This window comes from Accipiter gentilis, chromosome 30, assembly GCF_929443795.1.
Source record: "Accipiter gentilis chromosome 30, bAccGen1.1, whole genome shotgun sequence".
Taxonomy (NCBI): domain Eukaryota; kingdom Metazoa; phylum Chordata; class Aves; order Accipitriformes; family Accipitridae; genus Astur; species Astur gentilis.
This window is the reverse complement of record NC_064909.1, coordinates 20,845,054-20,864,510: the sequence shown is the minus strand read 5'-3', so window position 1 is coordinate 20,864,510 and position 19,457 is coordinate 20,845,054. Positions and strand designations below refer to the sequence as shown.

At 49.8% G+C, this 19,457-nt stretch overlaps 1 protein-coding gene and 1 long non-coding RNA gene across 2 annotated transcripts; one reads left to right on the top strand and one right to left on the bottom strand.

Annotated features, from left to right (window-relative positions):
* Window positions 1–204: 204 nt before the first annotated feature.
* TTL (tubulin tyrosine ligase) lies at window positions 205–17,571 on the bottom strand. The gene is made up of 7 exons (XM_049833576.1): window positions 17,231–17,571; window positions 12,816–12,894; window positions 10,826–11,058; window positions 7,543–7,678; window positions 7,178–7,447; window positions 6,062–6,205; window positions 205–4,200 (listed from the first exon to the last, which is right to left on the bottom strand). Exons 1-7 carry the CDS (start codon window positions 17,385–17,387, stop codon window positions 4,083–4,085), a joined length of 1,137 nt encoding a protein of 378 aa, XP_049689533.1. The 5' UTR covers window positions 17,388–17,571; the 3' UTR covers window positions 205–4,082.
* A 70-nt stretch (window positions 17,572–17,641) lies between these two features.
* Window positions 17,642–19,457, top strand: LOC126052636 (uncharacterized). Its single transcript, XR_007510111.1, has 2 exons — window positions 17,642–17,801; window positions 18,557–19,457. It is a non-coding gene; the product is annotated as an uncharacterized LOC126052636 (long non-coding RNA).

The window sequence follows — 19,457 nt, the reverse complement described above, 5'->3', positions numbered from 1 at the left end:
GTCCCGTCACGCCCCCCCCTCATGCCACGCTGCCGTCTCGCATTTGTCACCCTGAGGTGAGGAAACCTCCATTGTGGGGCTGGGCTGGCTCCTGGGGGTCTCACAGGGCAAGGGGTGGGGGCAAAGCTCACCACAGGCACCCCCCAGGAAGGTTTCCGAGGGGACCTGACACCCCGCTGCCCCAAGGAAACACCACACAGGCTGTGGGGTTTGCATGTTTTAATGACGGTTTAGGAGAGATGTGGATCAAGTCACCGGAGATCCAGGGGTTCAGGCGCCCACCGGCCCCACACGCGCATGCTGACGTGAGAGCGGCTGGGGACACGAACCGGAGGCTGGCAGACCACCAGCTTGGCAGTGCCGTATGTACCCCACCATCCTCTCAACACCGGGTTTTTCTGAGGGTTGCCATAGCGGACACCGGCAACACGACATGATTATGAACCTACGTACGGCACAGCATTGCTCTCCTGGGGGAGAGCTGGACGTGGAGAACAAGAAATGCTGGGAGCAGGGACATGCAAGCAGTCCTGAAGGGTGCTGGTCACAGCAAGGCTGGGAAGCCAGGCCACCTGAATGAAGCGGCTTTTGAGCCTTTCTTAGACTTCTCCAGCATTTTCCATGGGCTGTGGCTGGCCACCGGATTTCAGCAGGAGCACAGTAGCTGTTGCATGGTAATCAATCACAACTAACCTGGTATGAGACAAGCCACGTGGAAGTTACCTGAAACACAGAGTCCAGTGAGACCAGACCCTGCTGGAAAACACAGCCAGAGCACCTGGGCCTGAAACCCTTCATGGCTGACATGAAGGGACAACTGAGACTAGAGACGTTCTGCAATATGGTAGGTGTCCTCTGGAAAGCCAGCACCATCCTTTGTGAAAGCTCAGGAAAGAGACTAAGACCTTTTCTATTGACCTTTTAGCTGAAATAAGCTAGAAAACATTTATTGTTGTGTATTCCTAAAAAAAGAAACAAACAGAAGTCTCACAAGGGCTTGTGAGCATCACTTGCAAGGTGCACCCATGGCTGCAATGCTCAGGCCTCAGCCATGCACACATCCTCTCCTCCACCTCATAGCTAATATTTTGGGCAAGACCTTAGGCACTGTGCTCTCCATTCTTTATCATTTACCTCCTGTGCTTCACCCTGGGAAGCACTTTGAGAGCAGGTGATAAATACATCCGATACTTGCTGTTTTCCTCTAGAGGCTGTTGCTTATTTCTGAAAAATTCAGCAAAGAAGCCAATGATTAAAGCATCCCTGAATCACTATCTGCCCCAAGCCCAGCTGAAAAGGCAGGGTATGAATAGCTGCATCACCTGTGGTCATGGCTCTACCATCAAGCTGAAGTCCCACTTTCAGCTGAGCAGCAAAACCAGCCACTGACATGCCACAACACAATCCAGGCTGAAAAAGGGGGAAGAAAAGGCCTTTGAGTTAGGCAGAGACTCCTGGGTCACTGCTCTTCCCAGCAGTACCAGCTGCTCCAGTGGGGACCCCTGTTTTGCCTGCATCCAGCATCCAGGCAGCTTTCTTGCCCTTATCCCACTACGTTGGCAGGAATCTCACGTTACTGTGCAGTAAGGGAGCGATTTGGTTTTTTAACTTCACTTTTGAGAGGAAAAGAAGGATGAGTCTAGCACCCCAGAAAATGAGCATTTCTCATTTAATTATGATGGGGAAAATTTTCTCTTCTCGCTTCGCACTCTGCTCTTGTCTGTCCTAGAGCTTGTGAGAGCCCAGCATCTCCTCTGTCACTTCATGCACATTGTGGACCAGAGAGATGACTATTAGATCTTCCCTTTGCTGAGCAAAAAGGTGTAATTTTTAAGCTCACATGACCTAATATGAAAGTGCCAATGGAGACATGGTGAACTTTGCAAGTTGAGTAATAACCGTTAACAGCCTTTGTTTTACCTTAGAGTGTTACCACTACGCTTTACCTGGCCTGCAGTGAAATTTTGACACCTATGTGCTATTGTAAGGTTAAAAAACCCCAACAAGTCCTTCCCCCACACCAATCTCCCAGCTCATCACCCAGCGCTCCCCGTCTCACAAACTGATGCATTCACGGTCCCTCTTCCGAACACCCATGAGGCCCGAATCCAGACACCAGACCTGGCACTCAGGATCTCGCTGGAAGCAAAGCCACCCGCCAGCATTTGCAGTGCAGGAGAACAAAGCCGCAGCCCCGTTTTCACACAGCTCCTGCCTCCTGTCACTTCTCCACATGCACCAGTGCACCCTGCATCCGCCACACACCTGCAGATGAGGATCTACATCGTGCTTCAGGTGTTGACAACTTTGGGATGTGCTCTCTCTGCGATGCTTCCATGGGGTTTTGATAAGCATTCTGTTCTCTCCTGGCCCTGGGTGAAATGGTGCCACTTGTGGATTCACAGCATGTTGCAATGAACGTCCATCCCATGACAGCATGATCAAAATGCATCACTCCAAGGAGGCCTGGGCACTTCAGTCCTGCCTACAGAAAGGTGCCAGGATGGTCTGCTGGCACAAAGACCTCTGAAATCTCCATCACAAGCAGAGATGAGTATGCCAAAGCACTAGGACCTTCTGAGGGAGGCAGAAATCCCACTGCTTGATTCACTTCCCGTTACACACAGGCAGCCAGAAGCTTGTAACCTCCACAATCTCTTCTTGTTTGTTTGTTTTGGGTAGCAGGAACCAGTTTACTTTGGTGCCAACCATCTCTCCCTGCCAGAGGCAGCAGAACACAGCCCCGAACATCCCCCACAAAGCCCGCTGCTGCTACAAGTGCCACTGTGCTCTGCAAAGAACTCTGGCTTAGGAGGGATGTGCTGGGCTCCCACTGAAAATTCAGATACACTTCACAGGGTGGGCAATATGCCAGGGATTTAGGTTATACTCAGAGTAGATGTTAGCTCTGAAATTCAGGGACCTCAAGAAATTTAACCTCCCCTGCCCACCCCCCAAAACACCTGCCTTCCCAGCCGTGTGCAAGCCTATATGCAAGGAATCTCCCTCCTGGTCTACAAAACCTCACCCACTTTCCCCCTAGCTGGGACTGAGCTGTGGACTGTGTTCAGGGCAGAAAACCGCACTATTTGTCAAATGGAGGAGAATAAAATTGGCTGGATCAAATAGGATAAAAATAATTTGGGTTGAAAGGTTTCAGATTCAAGCCTCAAATGCATGAAGGTAAAAGCTGAGTGAAGAGCCTAAATTCACTGCAGTGTCTCAGAAGAAACTGAGGAGATCGGGTTTCTGCCATTTGAAACACTCTCAGCACAAAAGTGATGCTAGGAATCCTACAGCCTGCCGGTGAGTCTCTTTTAAACAGAATCCAACTGCATCAGACTGGGATGGACACTGATTCAAATCTCATTAGGAAAAGGGATAGCTATAAATCAACAAAATTGCCTTCCTTGCTTGGGTTAATTCACCACCTGCAGTTCAGCACCCTTTTGCCAGCTGCTGCCTGGGTGTTCAGGCAACCAGCTTGGAAAATGACCTAAGGAAACTGAATTCTTGGTGTTCCTGGTTTTAGGCATCCTGCGATGCAAGAGAGCTTGCTCCTTTCTACATAATAGAGCAGGAACAAAGGAAAGGAGTCACCTATTTGGAGCTGAGCTAAGGCACTAATGATGCAGTAGGTGAGGAAAGAAGAAACACAGCAGGAGGAGGACAACATCCCAGCCATGATGTCCCGGAAGATCATCGTTCTCTTCGCTCAGTTCCCTTAAAAAACCCAATGTTATCTCTATAGAAAAGGAGAAGCTAATACAGTATTATAGTATCCCTGTTGGGGTTTCATTTTAAGGTTATGTTGTTGTTCTCCCAGAGAGATTTGTTTCAGATATCAAAGTCACACGAGCTGTTTCTAAAGTGGATTTTGGTGAATGCAGGCAGTTATCTGAGCAGCTCTGGCTCATTGCAGCTCTGTGTGGATGTCTGTTCTGTTGTTTTTCCCCGTGATTTCCCAGAAAAGAAGCCTGTCTCTATCACTTTTTGGCATGATACTGAGATAAGCCACCGAACTGTGCTGACCCAATGGGTGCAGTCTCTCCCCGTGCACAGCAGAGGCATTCCTGTCACGATCACAGCTTGATAAAGATCGATGATGGCTGGCTCGTCTTCTGCCCTGTGTCATTGAGGGGGAAAACGCTAGAGATGGCTACATCCACAATTCCTTGGCAGAGCTCTGCATACAGCTTCCTGAGAGATGAAGAGAGAGAGAGAATCAGATGCCCAGGCAGGACAAACCAGCAGGCCCCTGACCAATTTTTACATAGACATGTATTTTCCCAGCAGGTTCTACAAGATCCTGTTCCCATTACAGGTAGCTCTGGTGTGGCAAACGGGAGGAGGGTGGCATCTCTTCTATCTCCTCCCCACCTACCCCAGCAACTGTCTTTTCCATTGAAATTCCCAATATTGCTCTCTGCCAGACGGGACCACAAAACACATTATCTAAGTTTACTATCAGAACAGGCTCCTGAGCAGAGTCTCCACACCCTCAGGCCCCAGACTTGAGTCACCGCAAGATGCACAGGGGCAGACAACAGCTGAGCACCCCCTGTACAGGCCTTCCAACTCAGGGAGTTGTGATTATCACACCAGACCCGTTCATGTGGGGATGTGCCCCAGAGGGACTGCTCAGATGCATTCATGTTCGATGGAACGCTGCACTGGGCTGCAGCTGTGCACATCAGCTTGTGACCAGGCACAGAGACTTCGCAAGACCATGTGGAATATGTTCCACCATGGCACAGCTCATGCAGAGCAGGATTAGGTCGAAGAGAGACAAGGTGTTTGAGAAATGAGTTAACAAAAGCTTCACTTTCTGCTGAAGGAAATACACGTGTAACCTCCCTGAACATGCTGTCATCTGGGACATTTTTAGTACCAAAGCTGTCTTTACTAGGATTAACAATGTCTTTCACCCTCTGCCTTTGGGGCTACATGACAGTAAGACGCTTTTTCAGCGCCTGGGAATGTTACTGCTTTCAGCAGCCAATTTTTGTCTCTTAAATAGGAACTGTGCGATATGGGTGCTATAAATTAACCCTTAAAAGAAGCCACAAATAGCCAAAACATACCTTAGCTACTTTCAATGGTTTCCAAGCGCCCATAGAGGCACAAAGCAAACAGGGCATTGCTGCAACCCAAATCCACCCAGCAACAGTCAAATTCTACCTGTACAGCAACACAAGGAGGTGCAAGGCAGTATTGCACCACGGTGCACATGGTGAACAGGGTATCCTGGACACAGAAAGCTCCCAAGCCCTAGCCCTGAAAAGGCTGCTGAACAGGCTGTCTGGTAGGTTTGACGTGTATTTTTTGTCTACTGTTAGTGATGATCTAATCTAATTTAATCTACATCTAATCAAATTCTAATGTAGTGATGTACAGCCTGTTCTGTTTTGCTGGGCTTCTATATGATACAGATGCCCTTTTAGCAAAGACTTCTAGTCTCTCACAGTTGTCTCAATCACATAATAACACCACCTCCCGCTGTGCCTGTGCAGAGATGTTCATGGCCACAGCTGTTTGGCTGTCCCAGCCTCCCTGTGGCTGGTGGAGGCTTTGATCCAATGTCTGCAGCACCCACAGTGTGCTCTGGGGTCCTGCTGCCTGCAAATTCAGTCACTCCCAGCTGCTGCCCTTAATGCTACTCATTTATCATGTGTTCAGGTAAAGACCAGTCATCAGTGGCTCCACAAGAGGGATCGAGAAACCAGCTGACCCCCAAAGTGTTAATTCTGAAACACAACTTCAACCCAATAGTGTCAATAAAAATGACCCAAGTTATATTCAAACCCATCTGTCCAAAAACTGAGGGTAGCGCCCCATCTCACATGGGAAAGAAGCTGAGGAATACCAACCACGGAGACAGGAGCAACAAACTTAAATCAACTGGCACTCACAGCAGTGTCTGGTACGTGTTAGCTTGGAAAACTCCCCTGCCATTCACTTTCTTCCACCTTTTTCACCTGGAGCTGGGACACAGCCATGTTTTGGGTGAGGCGTGTGAATGGTGGCATTGCAAGGGTATTACAGAAACTTCATTACTCACTGGGCACACGCTGGGGCCCCATTGACTTCTATCAGCCAGACCTTCAGCTCCTCATCCACCATGAAGTCAAAGCCAAAGAGCTGGAAGCTCTGGTAGTGAAGATGCTTTGTGCTGATTACAGGCTCTATACACATAAGGCAGCTTCTGTGAAGGGAAAAACAGAAACACAAGATTAAAAACCCTGCGGACACACCTGTTGCACTGCAGCTTCTGAGGGCACATGCATAGCACAGTTAAGTGGACTGCCCTGGGACTGCCCAAAATTACACGCTATATCCAACACAAGTCATGGTAACAAGGTCTCTGCAAGCGAGATCCTGCAACCATCAAAACACACATGGGGACACCCCTGAATTAACTCCCAAAGAGCTGGAGAGCAGCATCCACTCCCACTACTGGATTAGGCAAGTTAAAAAACATGATGTGCAATTAAGAGCCTGGAGCAAAAGGCAGAGCCACAAAGGGCTGCACCAGGTCCCCAAAGAACTGCCATTGAGAGCTCATTTGCCTTGGAGTCCCTTAAAGATCGTGTCACATCCCTTTGGTGTAACTAACAGCAATAGGATACTTGCAAAGTAAATTCCACGATGTAGGATCACTTTGTCAGGACCTGGATTCTCTGCAGCACCCTGATCTCCGAGATCTCTCTCCAGGCACTGTCTGCGCCCAGGAGGTAGCTGGCTCTGTGTGGCCTGAGTAAGATGACCTATGCCAACAAGATGTGCTGCTGCCTGCTGATGGTGGGGGAAGCAGTGATATCCTGCAGACTTGAGTCCACCTTCATTTCCCCTCTTACGCCATATACCTTTTATAACCGCAACCTCTCCCAGCCCTGTCTTTTGACCTACCAAGGTCTTCCCTTACCAAGTGATCTCACTCCATCCATCTCCAGCCACAGCTGGCAAAACACAGACACATTGACATATACCCTTAAGAGAACAGCACCTGCAAAGGTCCCCTTTTATTGAGAAATGACATTGGGGTGTTTATAGCTTTATCTTAAATTTATGCAATTGAAACCCTTCCCTTGTCGGTCTGTCTGCTTCCCAGCTGTGTCCATACGCATTCCCTGTCACTGAAGGGTTAGGTTCCCCTATGCAACAGGCAGCTGGCTACCTTATTATGTGTTTGATTTGCAGTAAAATGCTATTCTCAAGCGTCGTGTTCAGGGCTTCCATCAGATACTGGTTGAACTCCTCGAAGAACATTTCATTCCCTTCCTCATACCGTCCATAGTTTTTGGAATATTCCTTCTGAATGCAGTGATTGGTCAAGTGGCAGGTTTTGTCCTGGAAATTAGCACTGTTATATGGTTCGGAAGAGGTCCGCAGGACACCCTCTCTGTAGAGGTAGATATTATATTGATGATCCACGAGAACCCAGCTCCTGGGGGGTGAGAGAACAAACTCTAGTCTCAGTAACTTAAAAAGAAACAGCACAAAAACGAAACCCAGTATTATTAAAAAAAGCAGAAAAGTTACCTGATGTCAAACTTGCGATGCCCTGGCTCTAAAAGCAAAGGTTTCTCCAGGTATTTCTGTATCACGTGCACTTGTCCCTGCTCATCGATGAAGTCCAGGAGCTCTGCAGCCTCTGAAGAAATCAGGATGCCTTCCCCTGGCACAGAAAGACAAAGACAAAATTAGGTAGAAGATCCTCCTACCTTTGCTGGAGCTCCTTCAGGGCCCAAGTGGACCATGGCTTATTTGCCCAAAAAACCATGCGACATGCAAGAACCCATGGCTGGTCGGTGCCCAAGCGATGACATGTTTGCTCAGTGTCAGGCAGTGAATCTGCAGAGGGATCTCCCCGTTACCACACCATGGGGGATCCAGCTCCCCAGTAATCGGAGCCAACGCAAATGAAAACCAAGGGTACCCAAGATGGCATGGCCTGCCTGGGGCTTGTCTGCAGGAGGGTGGCTATTTAGGTGCGAGGGGATGCACCACAGACAGGGACCTTGTCAAGCAGTGAGGCGGCTGCTTGGTTTGGGGGATTTTGTTTCCTTTTCCAGCGTTTTTTTCCAGCTGGGCTTGACGGGGAGGTGGGGCACATGTTCAGCACTTGTCAAATTTTCTTTCATTTTCCCCCATTTTTCAGCAGCTTGGAGAACAGGGGTTTTGGCAGTTTGTTTGTGAGATTTTTCTTTTTTTAATTTTTTTTTTTTATTTGGAGAGGGAGGTTTGTGGAGGGACTTCCTCCCCCTGCCTGGCTTCTCTGGCTGCCAGAGGCAGTCACACATGCACACTTGCTCTGTGTTGCCCTGCTCACCAAGTTCATTTAAGTTACTATTAAAATCATTGCTGAATTAGGAAAAGAACTATTTCAAAACGTTCACCCCTGTAGTCAGTGTTTTCCCCTGCTGTGGAAGCTCTTCATTAAAGAAGTTAGATGTGCCATTTAAATACTGCCACATTTTGGCTGAAGCTGTCACTGTTCATTTCTTGCAAGAGTCCAGATACAAAACCACTGTTGCAGAGCAATGAAGAGAGAACATATCCCTTCTGGGATTTGATAAAGCGATGGCACAGTGCCACATGAGGGATAAACCAGCTCAGCTAGAATTATCTAACACTTCTCTGGCACTATGTCCAAACTTCAGGCATTTAGTTAACTTTTTGGACTAAAGCTGATGACTTCAGTCTTAATTTTGTGCTGGGTGTTTTGGAGGAAATACTGAGTGAAAAGAAATAAACACTCTTCAAGGGGGGCATTGGAGGTAGAACACAGGTTTGGAGCACAGGCAGGGTTTGACAAGATCATCCCATGGAAAACGCTCCTAGCTGTGACTTCTGAAGGTCACTGTCGACGCAGCCCTGCAGGTACTTTCACTGCTCTATGCTTTGTATACCTGTGAGTCACAGCTTCCCAGCCCTGCTGACCCCCTACCCATCTTAGCATCCTCCACAGAAAGGAAGTCCTTTCATCAAAGTGTCTTTCTCACCCATGTTTTATGCAGGGGGGCAAGATTTTTAGTCCCCTGATCACAGAGCCAGGCAGAAGCTTGCATTGGTACAACCACAGGCTGTGCACTGGGGGAAGGAGGGAAACAACATTTCTGTAAGCCACAAAAGCCCCCGCAGTGGGAAAATCAGCAGGCACCCATTCTGCACTGGACAGACGGTGAATCAAGGGAGAGGTTAGCTTAACTGTGCACCTAGTCAGCAACCCAGTGAGGCAGGAAAGAAGCTTATGTGGGGCAGCTGCCCCTTCTCTCAAAGAAAACATCAAAACTGCTAGCCACAGTTGAAAAATCTCTCAACTTTTAAGTCAGGACATCCTAAACCTTTAATTTTCCTTTTACTGATGGACAACCAAGCTTCCACTAGACCTGCCCTGAGTCAGCGGCTGTGCCTGAGCTGGATCTGCCTTGGCAATTAACATCGACAAGCTTTCCTTCATCAGAAGTAATCCCCAGACATTTAAAACTTCCCTCTAGAAGATTAACATGAGGCTCTGCTTTCCACTTTAATTCCCAGCTTGAGTTCTACAGCACACTGATGAATATGAAAGGTTACTCTGCTTTAATGCAGAAAAGATGGGATCACGCTTGAATAAAGTATGTGGAGAGTTTAAACCTCCCCACCCTGCAGTGAACCACAGCAATGGCCTTTTCAACTGCCCAGATTAATTCTTTGCCAGACAGTTATACCACACTGAAACACATTCCCTCACTGCCATAATGAAAGGACTCATCTCCCCTTCATCCCTGATGAAAATAAGCATACTCTTCTGATGCTTCTTGGTAACACAGCCAAGAGAGCAGAGCAGTGAAGGAAGCCAGCATGAAGGACAGTTTTAGCATGCAGCCACTTCTGGCTTTCACATTCTCTGGTGATTTTTGAAAGATTGCATCAAAAGTGACTCTGTAAATACAAGTAATACATGTGAGCTTGTTCCTTTTGAAAAGACCAGCTCCTGCCTCAAGCTGGGCTCTGCACACATGGCAAGGCAAGTTTTCATAAAGCCATTCTGATAACGTGCCTGTGATACTGCCAAAACTGGCAAAGAGCACATAGTTACCGAAGCATTACATCTATAGCTATGTCCAGCTATCTCATCTAATAGCTCATTATTTCTGTAGAGCAAATGATGCAATGACCCTGGAACAAGAAAGGACACAGTATCACTTAGGTACCTATCGCCTTATTCAAATTAAAGGGTCATACAGACACTGCATTGTTTGTCTTTGCTCTGGTGCCTTCTGCTGAGGCTTGGGTGTAATTTCGATCCACTGAGCTCGTGCATGCTCAGCCAGTCTCTCAGTGAGTGACCATGGGTAGGCCATTGGCACCAGACATTTGGGTTTGGTTCAGAGACAAGCAGCGGTATTTCTGCCCAGGTGAAACCAGGCTTAGCTGCAGCATGGAGATCTGGGCTCCTTGCGCTTGAAGGTGCTGTCCTGCCTGCTGCCCTCCTTCCCATATCCTGTTCTGCTCCCTGTTATCTCCTGCTCTCCACATTCTCCTTGCCTGCTGGTCCCTGCTGCTGTCTCCCTGCAGCAAACTTTCTCCTATTTTGAGGTGCATGTGTAGAAAAGTCAAGGTCCTTTCACTGCCATCCATGTCCTAGGTAGCATGTGCATGTTACAATGCCCCACGCTACCAAGCAAAGGACAGCCCTATGCTGGCTTAACCAGCATGGAGTTGGTAGGTGAAGCCCTTCATAGACAGGCTAGATATCAGCTGGGCTCAACCAAACCCTACTGATCAAGTTAAGAGTAAGGAATAACAAGAAGGTGGCCTGTTTTGCTGGAGAATGAACCTTTGGCACCAGCCGAGGACTTGGCGATCCACACGTTGCCTTCTTTGCCTTCCCGCCGCCTGTTGTAAGCTGCCAAGAAGACTTCCCGCTCATCTGTCCTTGTGTTGTTTATGAGATGGCGAATTCCATTCTGTGCTGGAGCCACGGGGGTCTTCAAGTTTGTTGGGTAAATCACATATGACTCGGGGAACCATGTACAGGACTCCGATAGTTCAGGGCTTGTCTTGATTAGCCTGGGTGAAGAGAGACAGGCTGTTAATCTCCAGAGTGTCCCCACCTGCATGGACATCATTTAATAAATAAAAATCATCATTAACTGGGCTCTTTTGCTTGGTGATGAATAGCAGCTTATAGATAAGTCTGTGCCAAATTATTGTATCTTCCTTAGACCCTTGAAATTAGGGTTTTCCTAAAGTTATCATGCAACCTGCAGCCAAGCACTGCTCTTTGAACCAGACCTGCACATTTTCACTAAATGTTTTGTAGATACTATGGAAACTGTGAAAAAAATCAGTAGAAAAGTTTCCATGTAACTAGAGCTTGTGGTACATTCCCTGCATCATCTTTGCACAAGGGAACTGAGGAGGTGTGTTTGCCAACACGGAATGGGGCAAGAAGGATTCTGTGATCACAACAGGCAAAAGGGAAGCCAAAGCAGTAATGTTTTCTGTGCTGGTGCTTAGCTCTTGATCCCATCCTCACTGAGATCTGATCAGGTGTTCCAGTTGTGGATGAAGACCACTGGGAACCCACTGAAAATAAGGACACAGCTACACGTTTCATGTCCCAAGGTGTCTGGGATCCCCCTTGCATCATGCAGTCTCTGATCACTCTGGCACACCTCTCCTACCAGTCCTATCTAGAGATGCCTGCAAACTCCTGTTAGCACAGCCCGGGCCTGTTTTCTTTCAGTCAAGGGAGCTGTCTGCCTCTCTGAATGCTCACTTTGTGCTTTGCTTAAGGCCAAAAGCACAGCTCATGACTTGCTGACTCTCTGTGCATTTGTGCCTCTCTGATGAAATAGCAGTCAGTGACAGCCTTGGAACCCTGAGGAATGTCATTTGTGGTCCCTCGGGTTCATAAGTGGCTTGATGCATGGGTGACCCCACAGTTTGAAAGGTCAGCCAAGCTTCAGGAGAGAAAAACAGGTGTGCAAGCACTGTCAGCATTGCCTCTAGACCATGGGCCGCACAGAAAGCCAGCTGGGGAGTGCCATGAGTGCTTGTTTAAAAACACTCTGCTAGTTCCTAACAAAAACCATCACCACTGTAAAGAAAGCAATTGGGACAAGGTTCTTCGCAGGGGAAGGAGAGGCCTCGGATCAGCATGCACAGTCTCCAGGACTGCATCAGCAATAGGCAGCACAGACACCAACGTGGAATCAAACGTCTGAAGGAGACCAAGAGCCCTGACATGAAGATGCCCTAATGGCCGCAGAGTTTGCACAGGAACGAGGGTTATCTACAATGAAAGCTCATCCACATTTCCCCAGGAGACCCCAGCACGGCTAGTCATGCAGAAATAACTCCCAGAGCTCTTCCTGGAGATGTCTCCAAGCATTTGTTTGACCAACAAATCTGATTAGCTAAAGGCATGTTAGTGTCTCATCTCTGTATGAGACAGGGAATAAAAGGAGTAGGTTTTAATTAAATGTCTACAATGAAAAAGAACAGATATGCTTGTGGGTTTGTTTTTTGTTTTGGGTTTTTTTTTTCCTTTTGATTTGGTTCTAATCTGATGCAATACACTCTATGGTTTCAAGCAGCTGTAATTCAGTGGAAACAGCATTTCCCCTCAAGTTACAAAGAGGTCTTTGTGCACACAGATAGAGATAGTCTAGAGACTAGCATGGGAGTCTGAAGACAGCACATGCTAGGACACTCCCAGGGCAGCTGTTCTGTGAAATACCCTCCAAACAGGTTCAACACTCAACAACAGTTAGAAGAAAAATTTCTGTCAATCCCATCTAACATTTCAGTGAATTTCTTACTTCACCAGAGATGCTTTGCGGCACAGCTTGTCTGCTCCCCTGTAGTAATTCACCAGCTGCACAAGTCCGGGTTCATGGCCTAAGAAGGGGAAACAAAGAGGTCAGACAAACTTCTCAATTAATGAAGGAAAAACATCTGCTTGGTGCAAAGGACCTGTGCAGTAGGGAAGAAAAAGAAGGCTGTTTCCTTGCCCTGCATCACACAGACAGGCTTTAAGCTGGTACTGGCTCCTGTGGCTTCTTTCTTTTAGTTATGAAAAACCATGCATTTACCCAAGTCTGGTTTGAATCTGACACTTCCATTTTCCAAGGGAAAATAATCATTTCCTAATTCACACTGGGAGCTGGCAGCACCACCCAAAAACATTCTCCCATTTGCTGGTGGCAGTTTTTAAAAGCCAAGATTTCAGCTACTTTGAAATGCAGTAGGAGAATGCAGGGAAGCACATCATGATACAAAGATCACAGTTTAGGCAAGGGCCTTGTTTCTTTGTCACATACAGCAGGATTCCCTGTTGGACCTGATAATCACAAAACACTGGGAAACATTAAAAGATTTGGAGCCTTGCTTCCCTCTGGCAGCTTGCAGCAAGCCCCCTTGGATAGCTGGGTTGGAAAGGAACCTCTGGGGGTCTCTGCTCCGACCCCTTGTTTGTTCAAAGTCTGAGTAGAGCTCTAAGGATGAAGATCCTACTGTTTCTACAGGTCCTTGTCCCAGTGCTTGACTGTCATCCTGCCTCCCCCGACAATCCCCTGCTGGAGTCAGTCCAGGGTGTCTATGCCTTTCTTGTACTGTAAAGTCCCAAACTGGTCCCAGTATCCAGCTGTGGCCTCACAAGTTCCAGAGCACCAAATAGATGGGTACCTCCTTACCAATACTGGACTTTGCACCACAGCCTGCCTTCCTTCACCTTCTCACAAGACACAAACGCTTGCACTCAGCTGGAAGCTCTCTGGGTGGACAGGATGGCAGCAGTTGTCTGAAGGGTAACGCAAACCCGGGCAATGCCACACAGCCTCTCCCACACAACCAATGCAGCCGAACACAGAAGTGCAAGAGGCGAGTGATGCCTGAAGCAATACCTGGGTCACCGGTAACAACAACTGACAAGAGCATCAATAGGGAAACCATGATGAGAAACTGCTCTGGTTTGATATAACCTAGGACCAGAGGGATTCCCCCAAGCATGGCAGTTACTTCCACCTTCACCTTCTCTTTTCAAGAAAATGCTCATGGGAGTGATTTGGACACTGAAAAAGGATTCAGAGTTTTATCTGTCCTCCTTGGTGTTTGCCTGGGAAAAAAGGCCTGGAGCAAACATTACCTTAAAGACCAAGCAGCTGCAAGATCACAGAGAGTGAATATCTATTTCAACAGAGAATGAATATCTATTTCAATCCCAAAGTCATGGCCCTGACCTGGGTCACTATTTTATTCACAAATCTTTAAATACAAAACAGCTGAAAACCATCTTCCAGAAAAGATCTGTAACTCCAGGCACTTCAATATGTAGCCAGCACTGCCAGGCACTAATTTACTGAAAGAAGTTAGTAAAAAACCAAAAAATTTCCTTCTGTTTCCAGTTTATCAATTTTGCTTGGTTCCTGGAGGAATCGACGTCCAGAAGGAGATCCCACCAGTGATGGAGAAATGGGGCTGGTGAAAGGAGGACGATGGAAATGGCCGAAACCTGCTTTGAAGTCACTGCTGTTGGGTAAGTGACCTGCTGGGAGGCACATTCTCGTTGGTTCCCTGAGCAACTCCACGGAGCAGTGGGCTGCAATGTGGAGTCTGGTTGTCAGCAAGAAGGGACCACAAGGCAGGAAGGGGAACGTGTTCTCAGGCACGTTGTGAGGTCTGCACCATGCATTTAGCAGGGTTAAAAAGCTGCCATGGCACTGAGCAAACTGGCTGGCAGGGCGTAGTCCAGCATCCTCTGCACCACGAGGCCTCTGCAGCCTCCTCCTCCTCCTTTCCCTCCCCTTAGCACAAACTGCTTTTCCATTAGATACAGACTTAGATGCAGACACTCACAGCTTAAGGGCATGATGCCCCAAGAATTAGGGTATCAGCGAGAGCAACAGAAGTCCCTGGACTTCTGTTGCAGCTGGACAGAGGCAGCGGTGCGTGCTGAGATTCCCCACTTCTACCCCTCTCCCACATCAAATGATCTAGCTTAGCCCCCAAGTAATGCAAATCCCCACAGCCCCCCAAATTAATGTCTGCTTCCACTGAGTAAGAGCCTTTAGGAAAACCAAACCGAGCCAGCTTTGATGCAACAGTTGCTCAGGAGGACAGCTTTAGGAAGATGTACCAGAGAAAATACAGCTTTTTGGAAGATGTACCAAAATAACCATGTTATTTTTGGTCTGAATCTACTGATTTCAGGCAGCCAGCTCCTGCTGTAAGGAGGATGGGTTAACGAAGGAAGTGCCAAAGCATGGTCCCTCTCCACAGGTTATAGATGCGTCTTGGCTGTGAGAAACGGTTTGAATTTTCGAGCATCCCATGGCAACACATGCTGAAGGGCTCGCTAAAGCCCTTCTATCACCCAGGGCTCTTTTCGAGGATGGACACGAAAGAGATGGCCACGAGCCCACCATAGCTGGACATGCTGTGCAGGACTGCTCACATCAAAGAACTGTACTCGTTCTGCAATGAAGCCTGATGCTCGCAGGCCTTGCCTGCTGGCCACATTAAAGCACAGGTCTGCTTGCTGTGCCCAGCTACAGAGTGCGTGAGCATCCTCACTGCTTAAGCCTCTCCCAGTGTTTCCCTGCCTGCTGCAGACACCCTGATGCCAGGAGGTGACCAGATGGCATCGCCACGTGACAGGGACTTTCCACTCAAACACATGTGGAGACAAGGGAAGAGGTGCTGGAGCTGGTGACTTGCAAATCTGAAAGAGCAGTCAGTGCTGAGTCTCAACTGCAGGAAAGGGGCTGCAAAAGCCATCCTGCCCCAGAGCTGCTGGGGCGAGGGGACTGCTCCTGTTCCAATGTTTCTGCAGCCAGCAGCAGTGCTGCAAAATCACCCCAGGAAGGAAGAAACCAGGGCCAAGGGCAGGGAGGGAGGCCAGGAGGGTCCTGCCAGCCATCAGATACAGACACAGGGGACCACAAGAGGGAAACACACTGCTCTGCTGGGGTTTACCATGTCCTCATCCCAAATCTGCTCTCACAGGCCTGATGACAGGAGCCAGCACAGCAGCCAGCACCATGCACGGACACCTGCCAGCCTTGCGGCTCCTGCTGGTTTGCCTCCAGCCGAGGGCAATGACAGTGCATCTCTGCTCCCTGCTGTGCCCTACAACGCTGCCAGCCCCTGGCTTGGCTCTCCCTGCTCGTGGACAGTGGCATTCTCTTGCTCTGCTCTGGGCTTTTCCCCATCTGGCAGGGTGGAGGGCCAGGGTGGCTGTGCTGACAGCTCTGCCTGCTCCGGGACAGGCAGTGTGCATGGCAGGCAGGGAGGGGACAAGCCTGCATGGGGAAGGTCCCGGGATCCCGCGTGTCGGCAGTGTGACAGAGAGGGTGAGACAGCAGGGGAAAAGGGGGGGTGGGGGTGGCCCTACACACACACAGAGCCTCTGGAATACCCCCTCCCCGCTCCAAGCTGGCACTAGAATCACCATCATCCCCACAAAGCCCCTGCAGAGGCACGTCCCCACCAGCCTCAGCTCCAAGGCAAAGATTTGAGCGTGCCTGGCTCACACCCATTCCCCCACCTGTCCCAAACCGTATAAACACCCCCATAAACATATTAAGCTCAGCACCGCAACGTCCCTGCCCTGTGCCAGGCCAGGGGCTGCCACCAGCACCACTGTGCTGGGTGACTGAAGCCCCCTGCAGTGGTGACAATGGCCCCAAGTGCATTACTGCAGGACAAGGCCAGGAGGTGGGGGCTGCACCTGGGGGTGGCTGGGACCCTGAGGGTCTGCAACACATGAGAAGTGGGGGGGGATCCCCGGGTGCCCTCCACCCCACCCTGCTGCTGCACCACACTGCAGCCCCCAAGCTGGCCTGGGTGTTTGGTTGTGGGGTTTTTTTGGGGGTGGGGGGAAGCACCAGTAAAACCACTCCCCCGGGGACTATGTCTATGGGAGGGGGAATCCTTTGAGCCGGTGGCAGTGGTCCCGGTCCCCGGGGCCGGTTTCTGCAGAGAATCGGGGGGGCGGGGGGGAAGAAAGCGGTTGCACGGAGACACCCCCCCCCCCCTCCCCGCCCCCGGTCCCCACCTTTTGTTCCCGGCGACGCAGGAGAGACCGGCCACCGTGTCCCTGTGACATGGAGCCCAGCAAACCCTCGACTGTCGCTGGCAGCGGGATGCCCGGTGACCGGGAGGGCCCTGCTGCCGGCGGGGGGCGGTGGGGGTGGGTTACCGGGGTGGGAGGCTTTGTGTGTGGGGTTACCCTTACCCAGCCTGCCGAATGGGAGCCGGTTCCTCTCTCCCAGCATCAGATTGAAGCGAGGGTTGTCTCTCCGTAGCCGCCGCCACTGCCCGCTGGCCAGCAGCAGCCGGCTCACCTCAGCGTACACGCTGCTACCTTCGTCCCGCACCACGAAGGTGTACATGGCGGCGGGGGAGGAAGACAGGACACACACCCTACCCTACCCTACCCTACCCCCGGCGGTCCGAGGGACACCCCAAACCCATGAGCCCCCGCCACAGCCCAGGCAGGGCCTTACGCGGCCGCCGCCTCCCGCTCCGGCTCCTCATGGCCGAAAGCCGCCGCCGGCAGCCGGAGAGAGAAGGGCTGACCCGGAAGCAGAACCGCCCCCCCCGCCCTTTTTAGGGCTGGGAAGGAAGTGACGTCACGGAGCCCGCCCCCCACCCGGGGAGGGGGGAGCCGCGGCGGCCTCACCGCCTCCGGTACCGAATTTCCCTTCCCGGTGTGCCGGTGTCGGGCCTCAGCTCTCGCCCAGCAACGTCTCTTGGGTGTCAGCGCCCCTGACAGGCACGGCCCGGGGGTTGCAGCCCCGCTGCAGGTAGTGCTAAGGGGTCACGGCCACGGACAGGCCTCGGTTGGCCTGTGGGGTCCCAAAAATGGGATCCCGGTGTCGGTAGTGGAGAGGATACAGGCCCAGGCCTGGTCTGGCCTGGTCCTGGAGAGAGACGGCACGTCGCTTTGCACAGCAGCACGGGTCGTGGGTAGGGAGCTCTGAGAGCTGGGGAGGTTGGCCTGCTTGAGGACGGCAGGGGGGGTATCCAGCCGGACCCAGGCAGGCTGGAGGCGACAGGAATTCCCTGAAAATCAGGGTGAAGGGGAACGTTGGCAATGAGAGAGGCTGGAGCTGGAGGGGTTCTGCGAGGCCTGGTGGCCTGGCGGGCACAGCCCTGAGGGCCTTACGAACAGGGCCACAGCCGGGAGGTGGAGGGAAGAGGCTGTTCCCTCCAGCTCAGCGCTCGTCAGACTGCATCTAGGTACTGTGTCCAGTTCAAGAAGGACGTTGATAAATCAGGGTGATAACCTGCTGCCGAAGGAGGGCAGTGAGTGAGGAAGGGTTGCTTCCTCCGCTCTGCCCTCTCAGACCTCAGTTGTCCGTGTCTGGGGGTGCAGAGTGCATGATGCAGTGCTCTGAGCCACATGACACTGGGACTGGAGAGCCAACAGACCATCTCCTCCTCCTCTCAACCTATTCAATCCTTCACATTTTTCGTGCTCTCTTTTAGTTTTTCCTAAAGCTGTGTTCTTATCTTCTCGTGCATTGTTAACTAGTTTGGTTTTTCTGTTTGTGAAAAGGTCTCTTTGTTTGTAACCATCACTTCTGTCCTCCTCGTAAACAAGTCTGCAGCAGACCAAAGACATCTCATCTCACAGATTCAGAACCTGGAAATCAGATTTCCCCTCCCAAATCAGGTTTGTCTTAACAAACCTATCAGTAATGAAAACTGTGAGTTCTTGAGTTGTTTAATGTCCTGGTTTTCCTACAGACACTGTATGAGGAATGACATCAGCATTGCACGCTCATGTTCGTTGTTATAAATCATGATGTATTTCCAACAAATCAAGAATATTTTGCTGAAGGAAACTCAGATGTGTGCTAGATTGGTCATGACCTGCACACTGATGTTATTGCCTTTTCTTCTTTGACAGCACAAGGTGTTATGTTATGTTATGTTTTTTTGAACACAATGGTCTTGCTATTTCTTTACCCAATTATTTGCTGACTGGTAGTAGATAAGAGTTCTGTATACTGTACAATGTATAAGATAGCAAAGAAAAAAACTGCTTTCAGATGGCCTTGCAGTGTCTGGAGAACTGCGTCCTTAATGTAGACATAGATAATAGAGGCACTAACGAGCATTCTTTAGGATAAGATGTATCAAAACATGGAGAAGATCACACTGCGCAGAATCATCCGAGAAGGGTCAAAGAGCGGACAAGTGAGGAAGACTACAGAAGACCACCGGAGGACTCCTGAAGACCACCAGAGACCTCGAATACACCTGCGTGAGGGACATTTGCATATGATAATGAGTTCCCAGAAAACTAATGAATAGGTAAAACTTTTCTTGGAAATCTAATGACTATGTATATAGAACCTGTATATAAACTATGAAATTAACCTGATCACGTGCACACAATAGGAGGAGAGATCCCCTGTGTGCCCAGCACTGCAATAAAGGATACCTGCTTAATA